The 20,175-nt window shown below is 32.2% G+C and overlaps 1 protein-coding gene across 3 annotated transcripts; it reads right to left on the minus strand.

The window, feature by feature from the left end:
* Positions 1 to 1,470: 1,470 nt before the first annotated feature.
* Positions 1,471 to 19,270, minus strand: LOC145733195 (very long chain fatty acid elongase AAEL008004-like). Of its 3 annotated transcripts, none has more exons than XM_081985881.1 (8): positions 19,050 to 19,270; positions 6,100 to 6,167; positions 5,852 to 6,042; positions 5,714 to 5,794; positions 2,875 to 2,931; positions 2,288 to 2,530; positions 2,073 to 2,231; positions 1,471 to 2,010 (listed from the first exon to the last, which is right to left on the minus strand). In XM_081985881.1, the coding sequence occupies exons 2-8, from the start codon at positions 6,158 to 6,160 to the stop codon at positions 1,840 to 1,842; spliced, it is 963 nt and encodes a 320-aa protein (XP_081842007.1). In that variant the 5' UTR covers positions 6,161 to 6,167; positions 19,050 to 19,270; the 3' UTR covers positions 1,471 to 1,839. The 3 variants fall into 3 exon arrangements, with proteins under 3 accessions (XP_081842007.1, XP_081842005.1, XP_081842006.1); XM_081985879.1 differs by having other exon boundaries at positions 2,067 to 2,231; positions 19,050 to 19,269; XM_081985880.1 differs by lacking the exon at positions 19,050 to 19,270 and adding an exon at positions 10,164 to 10,361 and having other exon boundaries at positions 2,067 to 2,231.
* Positions 19,271 to 20,175: the final 905 nt, after the last annotated feature.

Raw genomic sequence — 20,175 nt, forward strand, 5'->3', positions numbered from 1 at the left:
ACAAAAGAAATTGGCGTGGGCATTCCCGCGATACAAAACCAGGGATCAGAAGACATCCCAATAATCACTCAAGACGAAATAAACAACTGCTTAAAAGACATAAAGAACAATAAATCACCAGGAGATGACGAAATTAAAAACTAGAAGGATCAGCAAAATACTGACTGACTACTGAAAATACTGTGTAAGCTATACAACGCTTGTTTAAGAAACTCTATAACGCCTGATCAATGGAATAAGTCCATCATAATAATTTTACACAAGAAAGGAGATATAGCCCAAATAGAAAACTACAGACCAATTAGCCTGCTATGACATGAATCGATAACCTATTGAGGAGGCAGGATTTCGTAAGGGATATAGCACAAATGATCATCTTCAGACAATTAAAATCCTCATTGAAAAATGCATAATGATGAGTATAATAAACCGTTAGTTCTCATTTTTGTAGACTATAAAAAAGCTTTTGACACAATAGACCACCATAATATGCTTAGTGCCCTCGCTGATTGCAGAATCGACCATCGCTACATCGACATCATTAATTATACAAGAACGCAAATCCTGTCATTAGACTAGATGAAAATACTCTTAGCTTCCAAATAGAGAGAGGTGTGCGGCAAGGGGATGTCATCAACATTAATGATGAAAAACTTAGTCACCTTCGCTTCGCCGATGATCTGATATTAATTACAGATGATCTGAAAGAAGCGCAAGAAATGATGAGCGAGCTGAGCCTAGCATCCAGAGAGAGGCTGGGCTGAAAATCAATATAGAGGCAAAGCAAAGTTCATGACATATCTAGTTGAAACCCACCCAGTGAAAACAGTGAACAACTTAAACATTAAGCAAGTATAGGCCACGAGATTCGATTGGGAAAGGATAATCAAACCTGCAAAATTGGCAGAAAAATAACTCTTACATGGGCAGCCTTTGGAAGATTGAGCTACATCATAAGATCTGATATTCCCATGTGTCTGAAGTGGAAAGTCTTCGACCAATGTATTTTACCAGTACTAACTTAAGGAGCCGAAACACTGGCTCTAACAAAGAACACCACGAACAAAATAAGAGTAGCGCAAAGAAGCATGGAAAGAATAATGTTAGGCTTATCCCTGAGAGATAGAGTTCCAAACACAGAGGTGAGAAGGAGAAGTGGAGTAACAGATGCCATCACAAGAATATCGACTCTAAAATGGAACTGATCGGATCACCTAGCCAGAATAACGATGAATTAGAAAAATAACTGAATGGAGCTGTGTGATGATGATGACGATGATGAACCTATATCTATCTGCATCGGTTTTTCAAACGGTCTTCGAGATAATATAAAAAATAAAATAAATAATAATAATATTGTCAGTTGAAAAACTACATTTTTAGATTTTGGAGTGTCATAACTCCTAACCTGAATGAGCTAGAGCAAAACGAGTTTGCATATTCTCAAATTCGAGTAGAAAAAAAAAACAATTATTGAGCTCATTCAACTTTATTTACAATCTACGTACCTTGTCCATTTAATCAAGTATAAATAGTCGAAGATATAAAAATCTTACCCTACTTTGTCATTTGTAATAATGAAAATAAAACCTTCACACTTTTTTGTATTTACTACTAGGGTATAATGTAAAAGTTTACTAATACGTTTGAATATGGTGACAGTTTCAAACATTGTCCTTATCAGAGGGTTTTCCAGCCACTTAACGAAAATTACTTACAGTGATGTTTCAACAAACATAACAATTGCACAATCACTATGCTCCTCGAAAATAATTAAATAAAAAAGTCTTTGGGTATGGCTTAGATAGTTAACACTATTCAGTACTATTTGCTCTTGTTTTACTTCCGATCTATAAAGGCTCGATTCCTCAGATTTGCATTGTCCGACGTGGTGTAGCCGTTTGTCATTGCTTGGGTGTTTGTATTTTCGTATAATTCAGTTTGAGTGGTGAAACATATTCCTACTCGACTTTGTTTAGTGCCGTTTGTTTGAGTTGACGTTCCGTTATTCTGCAACAAAATAAATATTTTTCAAACTTGTAAGTATTTAAGTTTCCAGTACATACCATCACTTTATTTTTCGGTTCTTTATAGGTTTTCTTGTAGAATTTTGAGAACAAAAAGTAAAACATAACGGCATGCATTCCAATCCACCAGACGAATGCTTTAGGATAGTCGCAATCAATGAAGAGCAGTTGGAAGGCATGGATCATAACCAAAATGAACTGGATCTGAAATTTAGAAGACGTAGGATTACACTGTGTAATTGTTTAGCCCATCAACGTACCATCTGAATTGTAGTAAGATACTTTTTCCACCAAAGAAACTTTTGGTACTGCGGCCCCAAAGCTGCGATAAGGTAGTAACTGTACATTATGATGTGTACAAAAGTGTTAAGGAATCCGAAGAAGGTGGAATGTCCTCCTGGGCAAAATTTTACCCCAAACCATACTGACATTGGCATAATTCCATGATGGATTACGTGTAGAGTAGAAACGTGGTCGAATTTTTTACGCATGACGAAGAAAAACTGTAATATTACATCCCTTTATTAGTCCAAAATTCTTGCAGCTATTTTGTGGGATATTAAAAATTCAAACTGCTTTCAGATGATTTGAATAGTAATTTGCAAATTTGCCACTATATTCACCACAATGACCGTATAAATAAGACAAACATGTTTTGGTTTTAAAAGAGTCCATTATTGCGCCGCGGCAATTAATTGAAAATATCCGTGTTTTCGATACGGTGTTTGAAGGTTCTTCAAAGCCATTAAAAATCTTTAATATTGGACGTGGGATATTGGGATAGTGCAAAATTGACTTTGAGGATAGTCGTTATAAAGCACTTCCTGACGTTAATCATTTAACTTACCGTGTCAAAAAACTCCGTAAACTTTGAAAAGTAGTACCACCAGCAACCGTACACCATCTAAAATTTAATTAACCAATTAATTAATTATAAGAACTTCAGACCTGTAACATGTATAGTAAAGGCAAACATTAGCTGTTATTCTTTTTAGTGTACAGGGTGTCTCCAATTTGATGGTTTTCCAAAAGTAGCAAAGGTAGAACAATGCGGTTTTCGCAAACCTCTGCTCGATGTTTTAAACCCTTCTCATATCTTTTTATAATTAGCGACACCAAAAAACTACAAATAGGGGGCTTCTCATAGAAAATTTAATGTAGAATCTAAGATACGAACCAAACATACCTATTTTTAAAGGGGACTATATATTTTTGCAGATTTTAAATAAGCAAAATATTTCCGGAGATATTCAAAAAAAAAACGAAATTTAGGAAATTAGTTTTTATTTTTTTACTAATTCATTCTCGAATTCATTTGATAAGATAACTGAAAACAAGACATTTTACCATTTCCGCTTTTTCTCCTTTACAACTTGGCAACTTCACATCCGACGTTTCTAATTTTAGTTACCATCATTAATTTTTCTTTTGGGTGCCATAATGGATTTTTACATTTTTGAAGTGGGCTATTTTTTCGATGATGTGTCATATGATATTATTCAAATTGGCAGTTTATTGAAAATAACGAAAATCACGTTTTAATAAAGGGTCTCTTGAAAATAACAGGACAACCATACTCTATTAAGTCACTTGACACTTCTTCACGTGACATCATTAATATTTTAAAACTTTTAACTCGCTTATTTCCACCTTCATAATCCAAGTAATTGAACACAGTTTTTTAAACTTCTGACAACAATTTTGGTGTTTTTGACCTGCAAAACCGTTTAAGAACCTGTTGTAATACTTTCAAGGCTCAGAAGACAGTTTAAAAGACACTGGTGACATTTTGGTGTTTCTGAGCTGCAAAAAACTGTTTGAAAGCTTCTATAGTCACTTTTTAAGGATCAGAAGACAGTTTTGGAGCCATTAACAGCGTTTTGGTGTTTCTGAGCTGCAAAAAATCTTGAAAACAAATGCAGCCTTTATATCATTCAAATAATACAAAAACCTTGACACAGATGTTCCATAAAACGTCATTCATTGACTTACTCAATTGCAGAAAAAAGTTAGCGATTTTTACGTTAATCTTTAACTTGTCTCTATAGTCTTATAGATTTTTGAAAAGGTAATTTTTTCTTATTCCAAATCTGCCAAAATATATAATAGGGTGTCCCATTAAAAAAAAGTATATTTGGTTCATATTTTAATGCTTAAGAAAATTTGGATTCTACGTTAAAATTTCTATGGGTATTTGTAGTTCTTCTAGAGGGTTCCAAAATGTCATACTTTCAAAAAAAGGTACGACTACTTCATCGTTTCACAAAAATCGAGCACAGGTTTGCGAAAACGCATTGCTCTCTATCTCTGCTGGTTTTGGAGATATCTCGTCAAACCATCGAATTTGAAACACCCTGTACAGTACTTGCATTAGCCAATTATAATTTAAGTTACCTAGTTTAAGCAATAATTGAATGTTTTTTATTGAATCCAAAAACAATCACGTTAATGTAAAATAAATGTTTGAACAATGGTATTTCTTCATCACATACTTTACTATAATGCAGTTTTAACATGTTTGTTTTCTAGTAAACAAGCATTAAGATTGAGAAACTGTTTGTGATTTACAAATAATATTGGTGGCAAAAATTATTATTTGCAATTCTAAAATATGTACAGGGTGTAACTATAATTAACCGTATGATGTGGGTGTGTAATATAAAGGGTTGCCAGAAAGTCTGGAATATTGTAAAAAATATCTCGAAAACTACTGATTTAATTTTTTTCAAAGTTTGCATATTGTTATAGCAAATAAAAGCGCATGCCGTGATGGTGAAATGAGGTTTGCAAGTATACAGGCTCAGTCACAAAGTATACCAACTTTCTTAATTCAAACCTAACACCCTGTATATTACTTCAGATTTTAAGAGTACCTACTCATAAAGACCAATTCAACGATTTACAGAATTACTACTTTTACAAGTACACAGTCAAAAACATCATTTTATGTAGTACGAAAATATTCCTAACCTTCAAAAAGAAGAGATATTTTTTCTAATGGATCACCCAGTATATTTAACTATTTTAGGAATGTGCTCGAAATTCTGCATATATTTTTACAAAAAAATTAAATAAAATTTTTATAATTTTCCAAAATTGTTTTTTTGACTAACCTTGTATACTGATAAAAAACAATAATAGAGAGGACCATTCATTAATTATAACTCTGGAATCACAGCCATAAAGAAATGAGGGTAGAATATAAGACATGTTTTACAATTTTACAACAAAGTAAAAAAAATATAAAAAAAATAAAAATTTAATTTAAAATTTCGTGGTTATTTTTGGATTCAACTTTTTAAACTACATTAAATGGCTATTTCAGTTTTTTTAATCACATACAGGGAAGCCCAAAAAAGAGGGTTGGTCAGTCCCCAGTGAAAGACCCTGTACATACATAGAAACTTATTCTTGGAATTTTTTTATCCCTTCAAATTAAGTTATAAAATCGTAAATCGTTGAATTGGTCTTTATGAGTACTCTACAAGGTTTTAGGTTTGAATTAAGAAAGTTGGTATACTTTGTGACTGACCCTGTATACTTGCAAACCTCGTTTCACCTTCACGTCACGCGCTCTTATTTACTCGAAACAATATGCAAACTATGAGAAAAAATAAAATTAGTAGTTTTCGACATATTTGTAATATTACAGACTTTTTGGACACCCAGTATAGTGTAATTCTTACCCTCATCGCTAGAGGCGATCTAGAAAAGTCCACTGGTTGACATCTATAGCTATAATGTGTTAACCATCCAGATACCCCAGCCTGTGATAAAAAAACATTAATTTTTATTTTGTTATCCACGTTTTTACCTCAACTTACCTCATAAAATAACCACGTACTAAATATGACTTGAAACAAGTTGTAATAAATTAATATTCTCTTAAGTTCAAATGGCTTTCTATTTTCCATCAATTTAGGTCCTAAAACTTTGACTATATACACGTAGGTAAGGCATATACACAGGGTGGGCAATGGGGAACTCATCAAAAACCAGTCTTTTACTCTCTGATCTAAAAATCAAACCTGCTGTATATTTGTTTTAAGTTGAATATTAAAGGATAACTTACCACTTTTGTTGTCCATCAGATCTCGATAACCATCGTAGATATAACGCAGTATTTGTGTCATTTTTCACCTGAAATTGAAAGAAACTTTCCTAATTAGCGCAATACATTATAATAACAAATGCACAGGTATTTTTTGGTAATTAGCATTGACCAAATGGCTTTATTTACGCTGCATAGAAATGGTTGCAAATGATTTGCGATTGGAACTACCAGCAAGAGGTTTCTTGACATTAATAAATGCGTCGTAATGAAAATTCCTGCTGTGCATTAATTTGATTACTTCTTACTAAATATCTGTTTTGTAAATAATTGGTCGAACGTTACCAAACCTATATTACCTACTCGCGTTAAAATATCAGCCACATATTTTTGGTTCAATCTACTTTTTGATTGCAAAACTAATTTGAAAGGTTTTTGCAATCAGTGTATAAGAAAATAAGCCAAAAAAATATATTTAGCACCAATAAATTAAGTGAAACTATTTAACTGATTTGAATATTGTGTGGGCAAAAAATGTTTATTGATTAATTAACTTTTGAACTTGGACCCACTTAATATAATTATGAAAAAAAAAAGTATTATTTTACTTATTGACTGTATATCAAATTGGTTCAAAACAACGTCACTTCTGTGTGTAATCATTAATCATAAGTAATTAATTACGCATTTAATTACTCTTAGATTTTTTCATAAAATATGTATAATAGTGTTGGACTTGGAATTTTTTAATGGGTTTTAAATTAGGTTTATTTAATGGTACAAATTCGCCACCTAATTATCAATTTTGTTAAATTACTAAGTACATACAATTTGTATTACTGAGATGAGGTTTTTTGGCATTTCTAATAGTTTTTTAATCGTAGTTTTTCCAGTAGAATATAATTTGTACTGAAATGGGATGGTCTACTATAGTGGAATTTTAGGTTCAAAATATAAACTGAATACAGTTTATGCCTTATAATGTGCTATTAAGTCTTGATTTCCAATATTAAATCGACACTTTTTTTACAAAAGGCTTAAATAAAATGTAAAAATGAGCCTGGCACGATCTCCCGTGACGTAATTAGAGACTCTTCAAGAGCAGCAGCTAGACTACATAAGGTCATGTCCAAAACAGGAATATGCCTTGTAATGGCACTTAAGAAACGAGATGGCAGTTACACTTCCCGGGTAACAAGGCGATAGAAGTTTATGTATCTGGCACCCCTTAAAGCCCGTAAGGATAGACTGGGAAATAGCAAAGACCATATGCACATCACAGCGATTGAAATGGGCCATTAAACACCTTTCAACCGTACAAATCGCCTGGAATAGATGGAATTTTTCCCGCCCTTCTTAAAGAAGGAAAAGACGAAATTATTCCTTATCTACTCAGCATTGCCAGAAATAGCTTAGCGTTGAACTCTGGAGAAAGGCAAAGGTCACTTTTATACCAAAAATAGGGAAGAAAGATGGGTCTCATATCATCAGCTCTTTTCTGATGAAAGCAATAGAAAAAGTAGTGGAAAACTACATCCGAACGGATATTTTAGAGAAGACGCCTTTACATACGTGTCAACACGGAAGCAATTATGATTTTGGTTAGTTAGCTGCTCGCGCCAAGGTCTGCTGAAACTACAGTGGGTAAGTAGCACAATTGAAGTTGGCACGAGACTCATGGCACTCTTCAAGGAGGGGTATGTTCTTCTCTGATGTGAAGCTTAGTAGTAGGTGAACTACTTAACAATTTAAAAAGCACTGACCTAGCCTAAGGCACATATTAACAACTGATACAAGCAGGAATCAATACTGGCTGGGCTGACTATAAATCCAGCCAAAATCACTGTTATACCATTCACAAGAAGACGGAAGCTGTGAAATCTGGAGAATTCATGGAATTCAAGCAAGAAGTGCAATTTATAGGAATAATACTAGATTACAAACTTCTTTGGAAGAGGCACATTCAGGAAACTGTCAGTACAGCCACAAGGGCTTTAATAGTGTGTAGAAGCCGGGCAGGAAAGACCTGGGGTTGTAACCCAAGCATTCTGGGATGGTTGTATACCACCATGCATGATTAGACCCATTACGTATGGGGCTGCTGCTTGGTATAATAAAACCAGACAAGGTACTGCTAGGCATATCCTTATCAAAGTACAAAGACTGGCATGTCTTTGTCATACTTGATGGAGGTCATATTTGACCTCACACCCTTGCACCTCACGGTGTAGGCAGCTTTATTTAGAATGGCTAAGAATGGAATTGAAGGAATGCTGGTAAGAAGGAGAACTTGGACATCTCTATCAAAAAACATTCCACACTTGACGTATTCGAAAAATGAAACTCAGGAAATGTAACTTTGGAAGTAGGTTTTTCACGAAGTTAGGCGACAAGAGAGAGCGGACCAATGAATCTGTTACTTACCGTCTGGGCGATCACACTATTAAATGGTATGCAGATGGGTCCAAAACACACAAGGGAACAGAAGCGTCAGTGTTTTTCAGATGGAAACTCACGCAATTGAAAGATGCGATCAGTTCATCTATCGCAAGCAGGATATTGCAGTTCTGACTGATAATCAAGTAGCCATAACAGCGCTGAGCTCAACCATATCCAGTTCTAAAATTGTATTGAAATATCCCACTGAACTAGGCATAAATAAATAAAGTCGCCTTGCTCTGAGTTCCAAGACACAGAGGAATTGAGGGAAATGAGAAAGTCAACATTCTGGCTAAAAAAGGACCAGAACTCACTGAATTGGCGCATTTTAAGAAACTTCTTGGAGGGAAATACTAAAGAATTTGTAAAAGTGAGCAAAAGAAACCTCTTACGATTCCTTTCAGGACACTGTCGCTTGAGAGGCCACCTGAAGCGGATAGACTTTACACGGAGACTGCAGATTCTGTGGGGATGAGGAAGAGACTCCTCAACACGTGCTTTGTGTATGTGATGCAGTCTCTAACATAAGGACCAACTGGTTTGGTAGCAGCATCATCAATGATGGACCGACCTCAGCTGCTGGCCTTGAAGCTGGAGGAGGAAATGTGATGAGACTAGCTTCAGCTCAGATCCTAGTAACGGGGGACACAATAGGCCTCAAGGTAGCAGTGCCTGAGAGCTATAACCACAATCTCAGGACAAACTTACTTTCAAAGAGATTCGTTTGTAAATAAGTTTCTATTACTGTCAAAACCTTGAATAAGGTTGTTGCTTTTTGTCCTACTAACAGGGTGATCCAGCTTGGACTGCCCCAACAAATTTTTATGGCAATTTTAGTTGGACATAAAATTACACTTACACTTTCTAATTGTCAACAATTTGGCATGCAAATTATCAATTTATTTATGCTAGAGGAAAAATACCATTTTACCCAGAAGCACTTTTCACAGAAAACAGTAATTATTATATTAATACGATGGGCAAATATTTGATTCCTAGACCAGACATTGGACATTTATAATGCAATTTACTTACTTCAAGGTTGTAAAAGATGTACACACTTTCTAAAAATAATCGATTGGGTTAAAACTTTTATAATCGATATAATACAAATTGATCAATAATGATCATAATAAATCACTAGGGCTTTAACCGTACAATTTTACACTTTAGATTGAAAACCAACTAGGTCAAGGAAACCATTGAATTTATCAGGGTATAGTTACGAGATGTGCCATTAATAGAAGAATGAAAAACGCCAGCAGCGCTCACGACACAGATTTTTAGTATTTGGTGAAGTAATTTAGTCTTGAACTTTTACGAAAGTTTCCAATATGTTAATTGGCTTCGTATAACAGGTAACGTTTAAAGCAGCTTGAGATTTTTCTCTGCGTATTGATAGTAACTGGTAAATTAATTACCTTTAAATGTAACAGAAAGTATTACAACACTGAATTAGGAAAGACAACAAAACAATTTTTTTTACTACGGTTGCACCAATTTTTACGGTGTTTTACAGGTTTGTTTTCATCTTATATCATTGCTTCTTTACTAGATTTTACTTCGAAACATTTTGCGGTGAGTACTACTTTTACGTTAAAGCACAATTTGAAATACAAGAAATAACAAAAATCATGTCTACTTACCACTTATTACCCAAGATGTGCACAATTCCTGCACTAACGACCATTCATTAAAGAAATATAGAAATTTTCAAGAAAGCGGAAGAATATTTTCGGTTGGCTACTAATGATAGTAATCAAGTTTGCAAAACTTGTTGAAATGTCAATAATAATGTGCTTTAAGAATGTTGTTTGGTATTAGGCTTGCAATATGCAATATGCACCTTATAAATTGAATGTTTTATATGAATTAGTGGAAATTTTGTGTTTTGTGTGCTTTTGTGTTGGTTGATAGTTGAAAACAATTGCAAAAACAAAGCGTCAGATATGCATTAAAACAACAATAATCCTCGGGGCAAACCAGTTGTTGAACCTCCCCGAATGGATGTCGACCTTAATAAGCCAAAACGAGCGTAATGGAATATTTTTCTTTACAAGTATTTCGTATTCAACTACGAATTGTAAAGCTAAACGACTGACAACGTTTATGGGTTTATACAAATATAAAACTTTAATTGGAAGAAGTTATATGTATTTAAGAAAGAGTCTACATGTTCTACATAAGTAGGAGGAATTCAAAATTAGCCACACGATAAAAAGAGAGAATCATTGAAAACTAGTGCTCTGAACAAATATACAGAATGATTTGTCACCAACTGTCAAATCTGGCACGATACAAAATTTTCCCCCCATAATTAATAATAACCACCTAGAAATTAGCAAATCATTAAAAATCATTTACGGATTTAACATTATATTTAATGAATAATTTGTACCACTCGTATAATTGACTGATTATTATAATAGATATGTTTGCAAACTGAAATGTTTTCAACTGAAAATCAAATAAATATCTGATTAAGTGTAAGGAAAAAAACAGTAAAAACACACAATTTTACTATGCAGCTCTCAAATGTTTCGAGTGTATAAACTAGTGTATGTATGATCTTCAGGCTTCTTTAAAAAAGAGGGACATATAACCCTGGGGAAACCTTGTTATTGGGAAATAAAAATTATGTGTAACATGGTTGGTTATTCTAGACAGGGTCAAAAACCCAGTGTAGTAAATAAAGTAATGACAAAGAACACAGAACATAAAATTTAAAGAACTTGGTCACTATGCACATAATGGCGGTACAAGTGGTCAAACAGATGATTTTTACAATGTCATGTTAAGTTATAACATTTTCTGACTTTGGGCCAATGACTTTACATGTTTATTTAATTAGTAGTAATGGGCGTAAATTTACTGGATATTTTTTAAAAAAATTTTGAAAATTTACCAGCAAATATACGGCTCTAATTTGAAATTCAAAGATATCATTTTCCTCTTATGGCTGTCATTAATTTCATATTTCATTACTGTTTTTCGGTTAATATTGTCAAAATAAAATCCTGAAAAATAAAGACTGAATAAAAAGCTGTTTTGATTTGTTATTTTTGTTTTAGAGATTTTGGTTTATCAATAATAAAATAAGTGAAGTAAGAGCTTTTATATAGTGATTCTGGTACCAAATGAGTAACAATATTTTCTAAAAAATAGCATTTTCAGCTTTTTGTCACTTTTCTATATTATCTCTCTTTTCTATGTTTTTGACATGAGAAAAATGACGCGAATCTGAAGATATTATTATTTAAACAATTTGTAATTAACCATCAGTAATTTAATGACAATTGTCAACTGTAATAAATCTCAGAAACAAGTCTTGTTTCGAAAACTATAAGAAAACAATGTAATTCTTGCAAATTCTAGGTAAATTTTGACATTAAGGACAGACCTCACGTGTTTTTTGGAGGATAATTTAGCTAAGTAGGAACTTGACCACTGTCAAATAACTGTCATAAATCTCGAAAACGCGTTTTATATCGAATATTGCAAGAAAACTTTTCAAAACCCTAATTTTTGCAACTTTTGAGCACAGTTTGACAAATTGATAGACAGAGACAAAATTTCTTGTCAAATCCAATTGAAGTGACAAAATGACTGTTTTAAGCACATTTTTGGAATACTCATGCAATATCCTATCTAATAACCTGAAAAAAACTACAAGATTTGGTACAGTCAGAGAGAAAAGCGGTGTCAAAGTTTGAACTGCCAGAAACAGTTGAGGAAAGAACAATCAGGGACAAAATCGTCTATAAAACCCACTTGTAGTAAGAAAATTACTATTTTAAGTACATTTCTAGAATCCTCATTACATTTCTTATCCAATAACCTGAAAAACACTACAAAATTTGGTACAGTCACGGAGAAAGCGGTGTCAAAGTTTGAATTGACAGAAAGTGTGAAAGCACAGTCAGAAACAAAATCGATTGCAAAACTCACTTGGAGTGAGAAAATGACTGTTTTAAGCATATTTTTGAAATCCTCATTAAATTTATTACCTAATAACCTGAATAAACACTACAAGATTTGGTTCAATCAGGGAGAAAAGCGATGACAATGTTTAAATTTACAGAAACAGTGAGAAAACACAGTCGGGGACAAAATCAATTGTAAAACTGACTTGAAGTTTGAAGTGAGCAAATGACTGTTTTAAATACATTTTTGGAATCGTCATTAAATTTCCTATCCAATAACCTGAAAACACTATAAAATTTAGTACAGTCACGGAGAAAAGCAGTATTAAAGTTTGAACTAACCGAAACACAGTTTGAAAGGACAGTCAGGGACAAAATCGCTGTTGAAACCCACTTGGAGTGAAAAAATTACTATTTTAAGCACATTTTTGAAATCCTCATTAAATTTGCTATCCAATAACCTAAAAAAACACTTACAATTTGGTACATTCAGGGAGAAAAGCGGTGTCGAAGATTGAACTGACAGAAGCACAGTTTAAAATGACAGTCAGGGACAAAATTGCTCTGTAAACCGACTTGGAGTGAAAAAAATTACTATTTTAAGCACATTTTTGAAATCCTCATTAAATTTGCTATCCAATAACCTAAAAAAACACTTACAATTTGGTTCATTCAGGGAGAAAAGCGGTATTAAAGTTTGAACTACCAGAAACACAGTTTGAAAAGACAGTCAGGGACAAAATCGCTGTTGAAACCCACTTGGAGTGAGAAAATTACTGTTTTAAGCACATTTTTGGAATCCTCATTAAATTTCCTATCCAATAACCTGAAAAAACACTACAGATTTGGTACAATCAGGGAAAAAAGCGGTGTCAAATTTTGAACTGACACAGGCCGCATTCGTTTTCAAGCTCCATGGAGCGAGTAGAGCGTTTTTGACGTCACGATGACGTAATTTAGCAAAACTATAATTTAGGCAACTGTCAAATTAGAACAGAAACAGAACAGAAATACATAATATTTGTAATTTACCAGTAACATTTTTCTAGTAAAGTAAAATATTTACATTACCGGTAATTTACTATCACTATTAATTATTGATGATTAATAAGTCTCTCTATGAACAGATTTAGAGGTCTAATAAAGTTGAAAAATAATTTTTATTATTTTACAGGGTGGCTCCAAAAGTCGAGGCAAAAGTTTTTCAGTTATTCTCAGACTTAAAATTGTTTCTTTTTAAATCAAACCTGTATAAAATTAAATTAAGGTATGCTAACGTTTTCCGTAAATGTTGTGAATGATCTATTAGCAATCAAAATGTTGACTTAGTAAAGTACATGTACAGAGTGTTTCAATATCGTTATCTACTTTTCAATATAGACGTAATAAACATGTAACTATCATAAGGAATTAATCAGGGTGTGGCATATTTTTAAAAGAAACACACTGTATAATATAACTGCGTGCAAACCTGCACTAAATATATGCTATTTCTGATATTTATCGCTTTCGGGTTTAATGCCCGATTGCATTATTTCAAATACCGTATGTGTGATTAAAATCTAAACCGACAAAATATAAATATGCATATTTTCTGTGTTCGACCACAATTTCTTAGTCAAATCATATATCGGACACGTTTGTCTCGTGGTGGTTAATACAAGTTGTTGACACACATTTGAGAATTACCACACACACACTCGTATATCTACCTGATTTAATTGTAAATAGTTAGGTGCTAGTTAAAGGTCAGTTTTGCGTTATTTATATCATAAAGTGTGATATTGTAAAAGTTTATTTAATTTTTCTGTTGTTGCTTTTTGGCGGCGGCCTTTAAAACTAAAAGGTAATTGGCCTAGAGTATTAGTGAAAACAATTCAATGAAAGTAAAAAGAACAAAAGTTTACGTAAGAAGTAGTAATTACATATTGTTCTTTGTTAAATTTAACAGTTATTTGAAATTTACTGTTTGGTAAATATTACGTCAAAAATGTTTGCCTCTTAATGGCTGATCATTTCCAATTAACTCTAGTTTGTCGGAAAGTTTTTTTATGAGTTTGAGTTCCACAAAATAAACAACTTTTTTCTACAATTTAATTGGTTTGACATGTGTTGCTGCTAATTTATTGCTATGAATTAAATTCCAAATTCCATATTTATGCAGAATTTTCTTTCACATGCGTATATGAGATGCATTTGTAGGGAAAACAAAGTACGTAAGTCAAACCAATGAACCCAATTCAACCATATTCAAAGTTAACTCTAGTTTACCTTGAGAAACCTTGGTTTAATAAATTTCAAGTATTATCCGGTTTAGCATCAAAAGTTGCACTAATTACGTACCTATACAGGATTTATAAGGTTGTTTATAAATTGCAAATGTCATCTTTTAAGGCGTTTCTTAAGACAATCAACAGAATTCAAATATTCTAACTAACTATTTCAGTTTGATTTTTCCCATACATACAATACACAAGAAGTCTATATCTGCATTTCTATAGGATAGTTTACAGTAGAGATCTGGACAATATACAATATGTTTGGCATTAAATTAAGTGGATTTAGTTAGATTTACCTTGGTCAACAGGGTTGATAAGATTATTTTAAATTTCAACGGGAAACGTCAGATTCTCTAAAATAAAATCTAAAAAGTGACACTCTCTATGAAGTACATACAGGGTTGGTCGTTATAGTTTTTTACAAATACAAATTTTATACATTTTAATAGGACACTCTGTATACAGTCGGTCCCAAATTCGATGCTCACCATTGGAATCTCAGTTATTATCGAAGGTATAAAAAGTTGAATTACATGGCTAATTCAAATTTCTTTTGAAAAATAACCCAGCATTTTTTGTTTTCTTTGAGATATTTGAATAAAACTGAAAAATGATTTTTTCTTTGGCCATTATTGTGCAAATCGTTTAGTGGACAGCTGTCAAACTAAAATAAATATTTTTATAACATGCGACACATCAATAAAATGGTGATTTTTTGGCCTATTAGATGATAATAAAATTAGATACGGCTTCCATAAGTAAAAAGTTAGTGTCCTAACCTCAAAAATAAATAACGATAGAGCATTTTTGAGACAATCCAGTTATTCTTCAGAACAAAGTGTCCTAACAATGTCAAAATTGGCTGTCCAATAAACAGTTTGCAAAATAATGGCCATGTAAGAAATCATCACTGTTCAGTTTTTTCGAAATATCTTGAAAACAAAAAATAATAGAATATTTTTCAAAAAAGATTTCAATTAGCCATATAATTCTTAAAAACTTTTCTAATTTATACATTTTTGTTACTTCAATAATAACCGAGATCCCAATGGTGAGCATCGAATTTGGGACAGACTGTATTTTCTGATGAGAATAATCAAAGAGACTACGGCCACATTCGATTTCAAGCTCTATAGAGCGAAGAGAGCGTTTTTGCCGTCACGATGACGTAATTTGGCAAAACTATAATTTGACCAACTGTCAAATTACGTCATTGTGTCGTCACAAAAGCTCTGCTTGATGCTCTATCCAGTGTGCAGAGAAAATTTGACGTCACGATGACTTAGTTTAATAAAACATTATATTAACCAACTGTCAAATTACGTTGTGGTGACGTTTAGTCTCTTAATGAGGAGAAATGTCAAATTTAACCTTGAGAAGTCTTTAAATTATATTTAAACAGTTGGAAAAGCTGAAGTTACGTGATCGTGACAATTTAAATTCGCAATTGGCAACACTGTTAAGCTAAATTGACATTTCACAACAATAGTGATGTGACTCGGAAATACCCTTGAAAAATGTATAAATAACATTTAAAGAGTTGGAAAAGCTAAAATATTGTAACAGAACGTCACGTGATTGTGACAATTTAAATTTGCAGCTGGAAACACTGTAAAGTTAAATTGACACCTGTCAACAACAGTCATGTGAAATGGAAAACATCGTTTTTAACCTTGAAAAGTCTATAAATTACATTTAAACAGTTGGAAATGCAGATATTGAAAAATCACGTTACATGATCTTGACAATTTAAATTTTCAGTTGGCAACACTGTAAAGCGATTCGGAAAATGTCGTCTTTAACCTTAAAATAATTCAAATCCATGGTAACTGTAATATTGAAAAACAATTTTTAAACTTTAACAATTCGAAAACGGCTAAAGCAAATGTCAACTTATTATAAATTTTTAGAATCAGAAAAAAAAAAGATCTATCAACTTATCAGAAAATATACAGAGTGTTCCAAACATTTATCAACTTTGTATTTTTTTACCTTTGCAATATTCTATTATTTTATTCAATAATTTTTTTTTTGCTGATTTAAGAGAAGCCTCACTCCAGTTGTTTTCAAAATATTTTAAGTTTTCAGAACAAAATACTAAAAAATAGAGCAATAATTCTTTGTTCTTTAGGGTAATGGGAATAAGTTTCATTAATGATGGGCGATAAAGTAAAATTGGAAAAGTAAAACTCACTGTGACAGGATTTACCAATTTTACCAGTAAATTTATATGGGTCTAATTAAATTTGCTTAAAAGATCTGTTTTGATTTGATATTTATTGTTTTAGAGATTGTCTTGTCTTGAGCTCCTCTTTCCAGTGGTGTTGAGCAAAAAATTCTATCTTAAAAATTGTGTACAGGGTGACCAAAACAGTCAATTATCATACTTTTCATGAACACTTTGTATACTGGAATCAAACACAATATTGAAAATTTAAGGTGCTGAGTTAAGGAGTTGATTAAGAAAATTTTTGGTCTCTTTCAAATTTTTCGTAACTTTTACCGCTTTCGAGTTATTTAGGAAAAACTGGTTTTATGCAACAAATTTGTTGAAGTTGTGGTTCGAAATTTGGACACCCTGTAACTCGGGTATTTTTGAGAGTTGAGGGTGATTCAATCACCTAAAAGAACTGTATTGAGCTTCTCTTTCCGGTGGGTAAAAAAATAAAGTTGATGATGGCTGGCAAAAACCGAAACGTCGGAAAAAAGTTACAATGACAAGTGTCAATAAATTTAAATTATCTCATCAAATAAGCTTCCATTTAACCAACTCAGTATCTCTTACCGTTTTCTAGATCCCTATATATAATAATATAATTATAAGATACTATACTGTTTAGTCACAAACTGCCGTGTCAACGTGAATAACCCTGTATACAGGGTGATTCCAAAGTTGGTGCTTTCCTTTCACCTGCGAATAGGGCTTCAAAAAATAAAGTTTTTTTCCTTTGACGCTTTTTCGAAATATGAACAATAACGAAGATACAGGGTGTCAAAGTTTTACTGAAAAAATAAAAATTTTATGATTTTGGTCAAACCACTTGAAGTAATTAAACAAAATTTTGTAGGTGTCAGTAGCTACGTGGAAAGGAAATTTTCCAAGAAACAACAATTTTTTGCGTTTACCAGTGGCGCGCGTATAATTTTTTAAAAACATTTTCGAAAAAAAATATTACCCTACTAGTTTTTTTTTACATAAAATTTATTATTAAATTCCTTGTTCAATTCTAAAAATAAAACCCCTTTTATTATTTTTTGCTACGACGCACCGCTTTCGAGTAAAAAAATAAAAACCATCTTAATGCGTGCCTAAAATTAAATGTTGTTTTAATTTAAAATGTCAAATTATTAAAAGTTAGTTCAAAGGCGGCTGAAATCTTTTGTTTATGTTTATGTCTGATGATAAAGAATAACCTGTAGTTAGTTAAAATTAAATTTAAGTTATTTTTTATTTTGTTTTTTTTCAGTAAAATTTTGACACCCTGTATCTTCGTTATTGTTCATATTTCGAAAAAGCGTCAAAGGAAAAAAAAAATATTTTTTGAAGCCCTATTCGTAGGTGAAAGGAAAGCACCAACTTTGGAATCACCCTGTATAATTTCTACTGACACTCATCGTGTATATGAGCATACTTTAAGGCACAATCACAATTAGTATAATTAGCTGTCTTTAAAACCCTATTTTAGCTAATTATTTCTTATAATAGTATTATAATATGCTTTCCAATTAGCATAAAGACTCTGCTATATGGTCAATGTATCAATGCAAAAATATGTACTAAAATTTCTTTATAAAGGCCGGAACTGTGTTAATGACTAATTGGAAATTAATCGTTTTTCAAAGGCAGATTAAAATATACGATTACTATTTTGAATAATGTTAAAGTTTGCAGGACGAGCTTTTAACAAGAAAATATAAAAATTCCAATAATTTTTTATATTTGAGATATTCTTTTTCGGTGAATAGTTAAATCAATTCCATTTGTCAATAATTATTCCATAACGAACATTGTTGTTCGTTACAAACGCTGTCATAGAATTTCAAAGCATTTTGTAAATATGTATAATTCTAATACGTGTTAATATCAACTTCGTCGCATAAATGAATTGAAGAAAGTTTCATCAGATTGATGACTGCAAAAAAGACCACGACAATGGTACAAAATAGTATTTAATTATTTGTTTATTTTTAACACTAGTGTCTTATTAAAACGTTATTTTTAATAGTTCAGTAGCGTGTTAAAAGTTGAATTTTGAATACATGTGTAGAAAAAAATAATTATTTTATAGATTCAATTAATTCGTTATTATGTAGAACAAATGAAACTTACCAAAAAAATTGTCAAAATTAAACCAAAAAAATCCCAGCAGCACTTTTATAATGGATAGTAAGCACCAAAAATTCAGTTATTTATTAAATAAAGAATTTTTCCTGTCGGGTTAAATAACACTGAACAGTAGTAGCAAATTATAATAGTTGGCGATAAATAAAAATATTCCCGCACAAGCATAAATCTTGCTGAGGCAGACCAGAAATGACCGAAGTAAAGCTTGCGTTACTGCAGAAATACTTTTTATAACTTACCGGGGAATTGGCCCCCCCTTTACACTTGCGTACCGGTTGTTGTGGTTGACTTGTTACATTTTTGGGAAAAATAAGTATTCTTATTGCTATACATAAACCTTATTTGTGAAATAATTGACTTCAAATTTTGCTTAAATAAAATAGTGTTTGAATTATTATTGTAATGGAAAAATTTCACTTTTTATTTTTGCGTGCAAGGTCGTTTACTGAAAAAAAGTCGTTGATAAAGAAGATCATATATTAAACATTCAAAAATATTCCATTTCAAAACAACCGAAACTCAATAATAGTATTGTTTCCTAATAAATTAGCTGGCTGGTATAATTAAATAACTTTTTTCGCAATTAATTACTGCTCGAACCCCAATATTTGGAAATGTAGAGTCGAAAATAGAGTGCATCTAATAGGAACTGACAATATAAAAGTACAACATTAACATTTCTGGTTTGCTAAATCAACGACAATGGAATTCAATGTCATTCATTCAATAATCTGTTTCTAAAGATTGCGCGGAATATAAAATACTAATTATACAATAATGGGCAAAACAAACATTTCTATTGAAATAAGTTTATTTGCATATTTCATGTATGGTGAGTAAATATAGGGTGAAAATGTCAGGAATTTTAGACTTTGACAATCAGTGCAGATTGTATTTCTGTTCTAAGACTAGTCTCATCACAGTTCCTCCTTCAGCATTTTTTTCATTTTTTTTTCATTCTTCTTCTCATCGGTCCTGTCTTCCCGAGGAATTCAAGAATCATCCTGATGGACCTTTCTGCTACATTTTTTTGTTCAGCTATATGTATCCCGTAGGCATGATATCTGTACAATCCCGCTATGTTAAGTCATCATTCCTGTCTTCCCGAGGA

This window comes from Ips typographus, linkage group LG8 (genome assembly GCF_016097725.1).
Source record: "Ips typographus isolate SLU linkage group LG8, UJ_Ityp_2.0, whole genome shotgun sequence".
Taxonomy (NCBI): domain Eukaryota; kingdom Metazoa; phylum Arthropoda; class Insecta; order Coleoptera; family Curculionidae; genus Ips; species Ips typographus.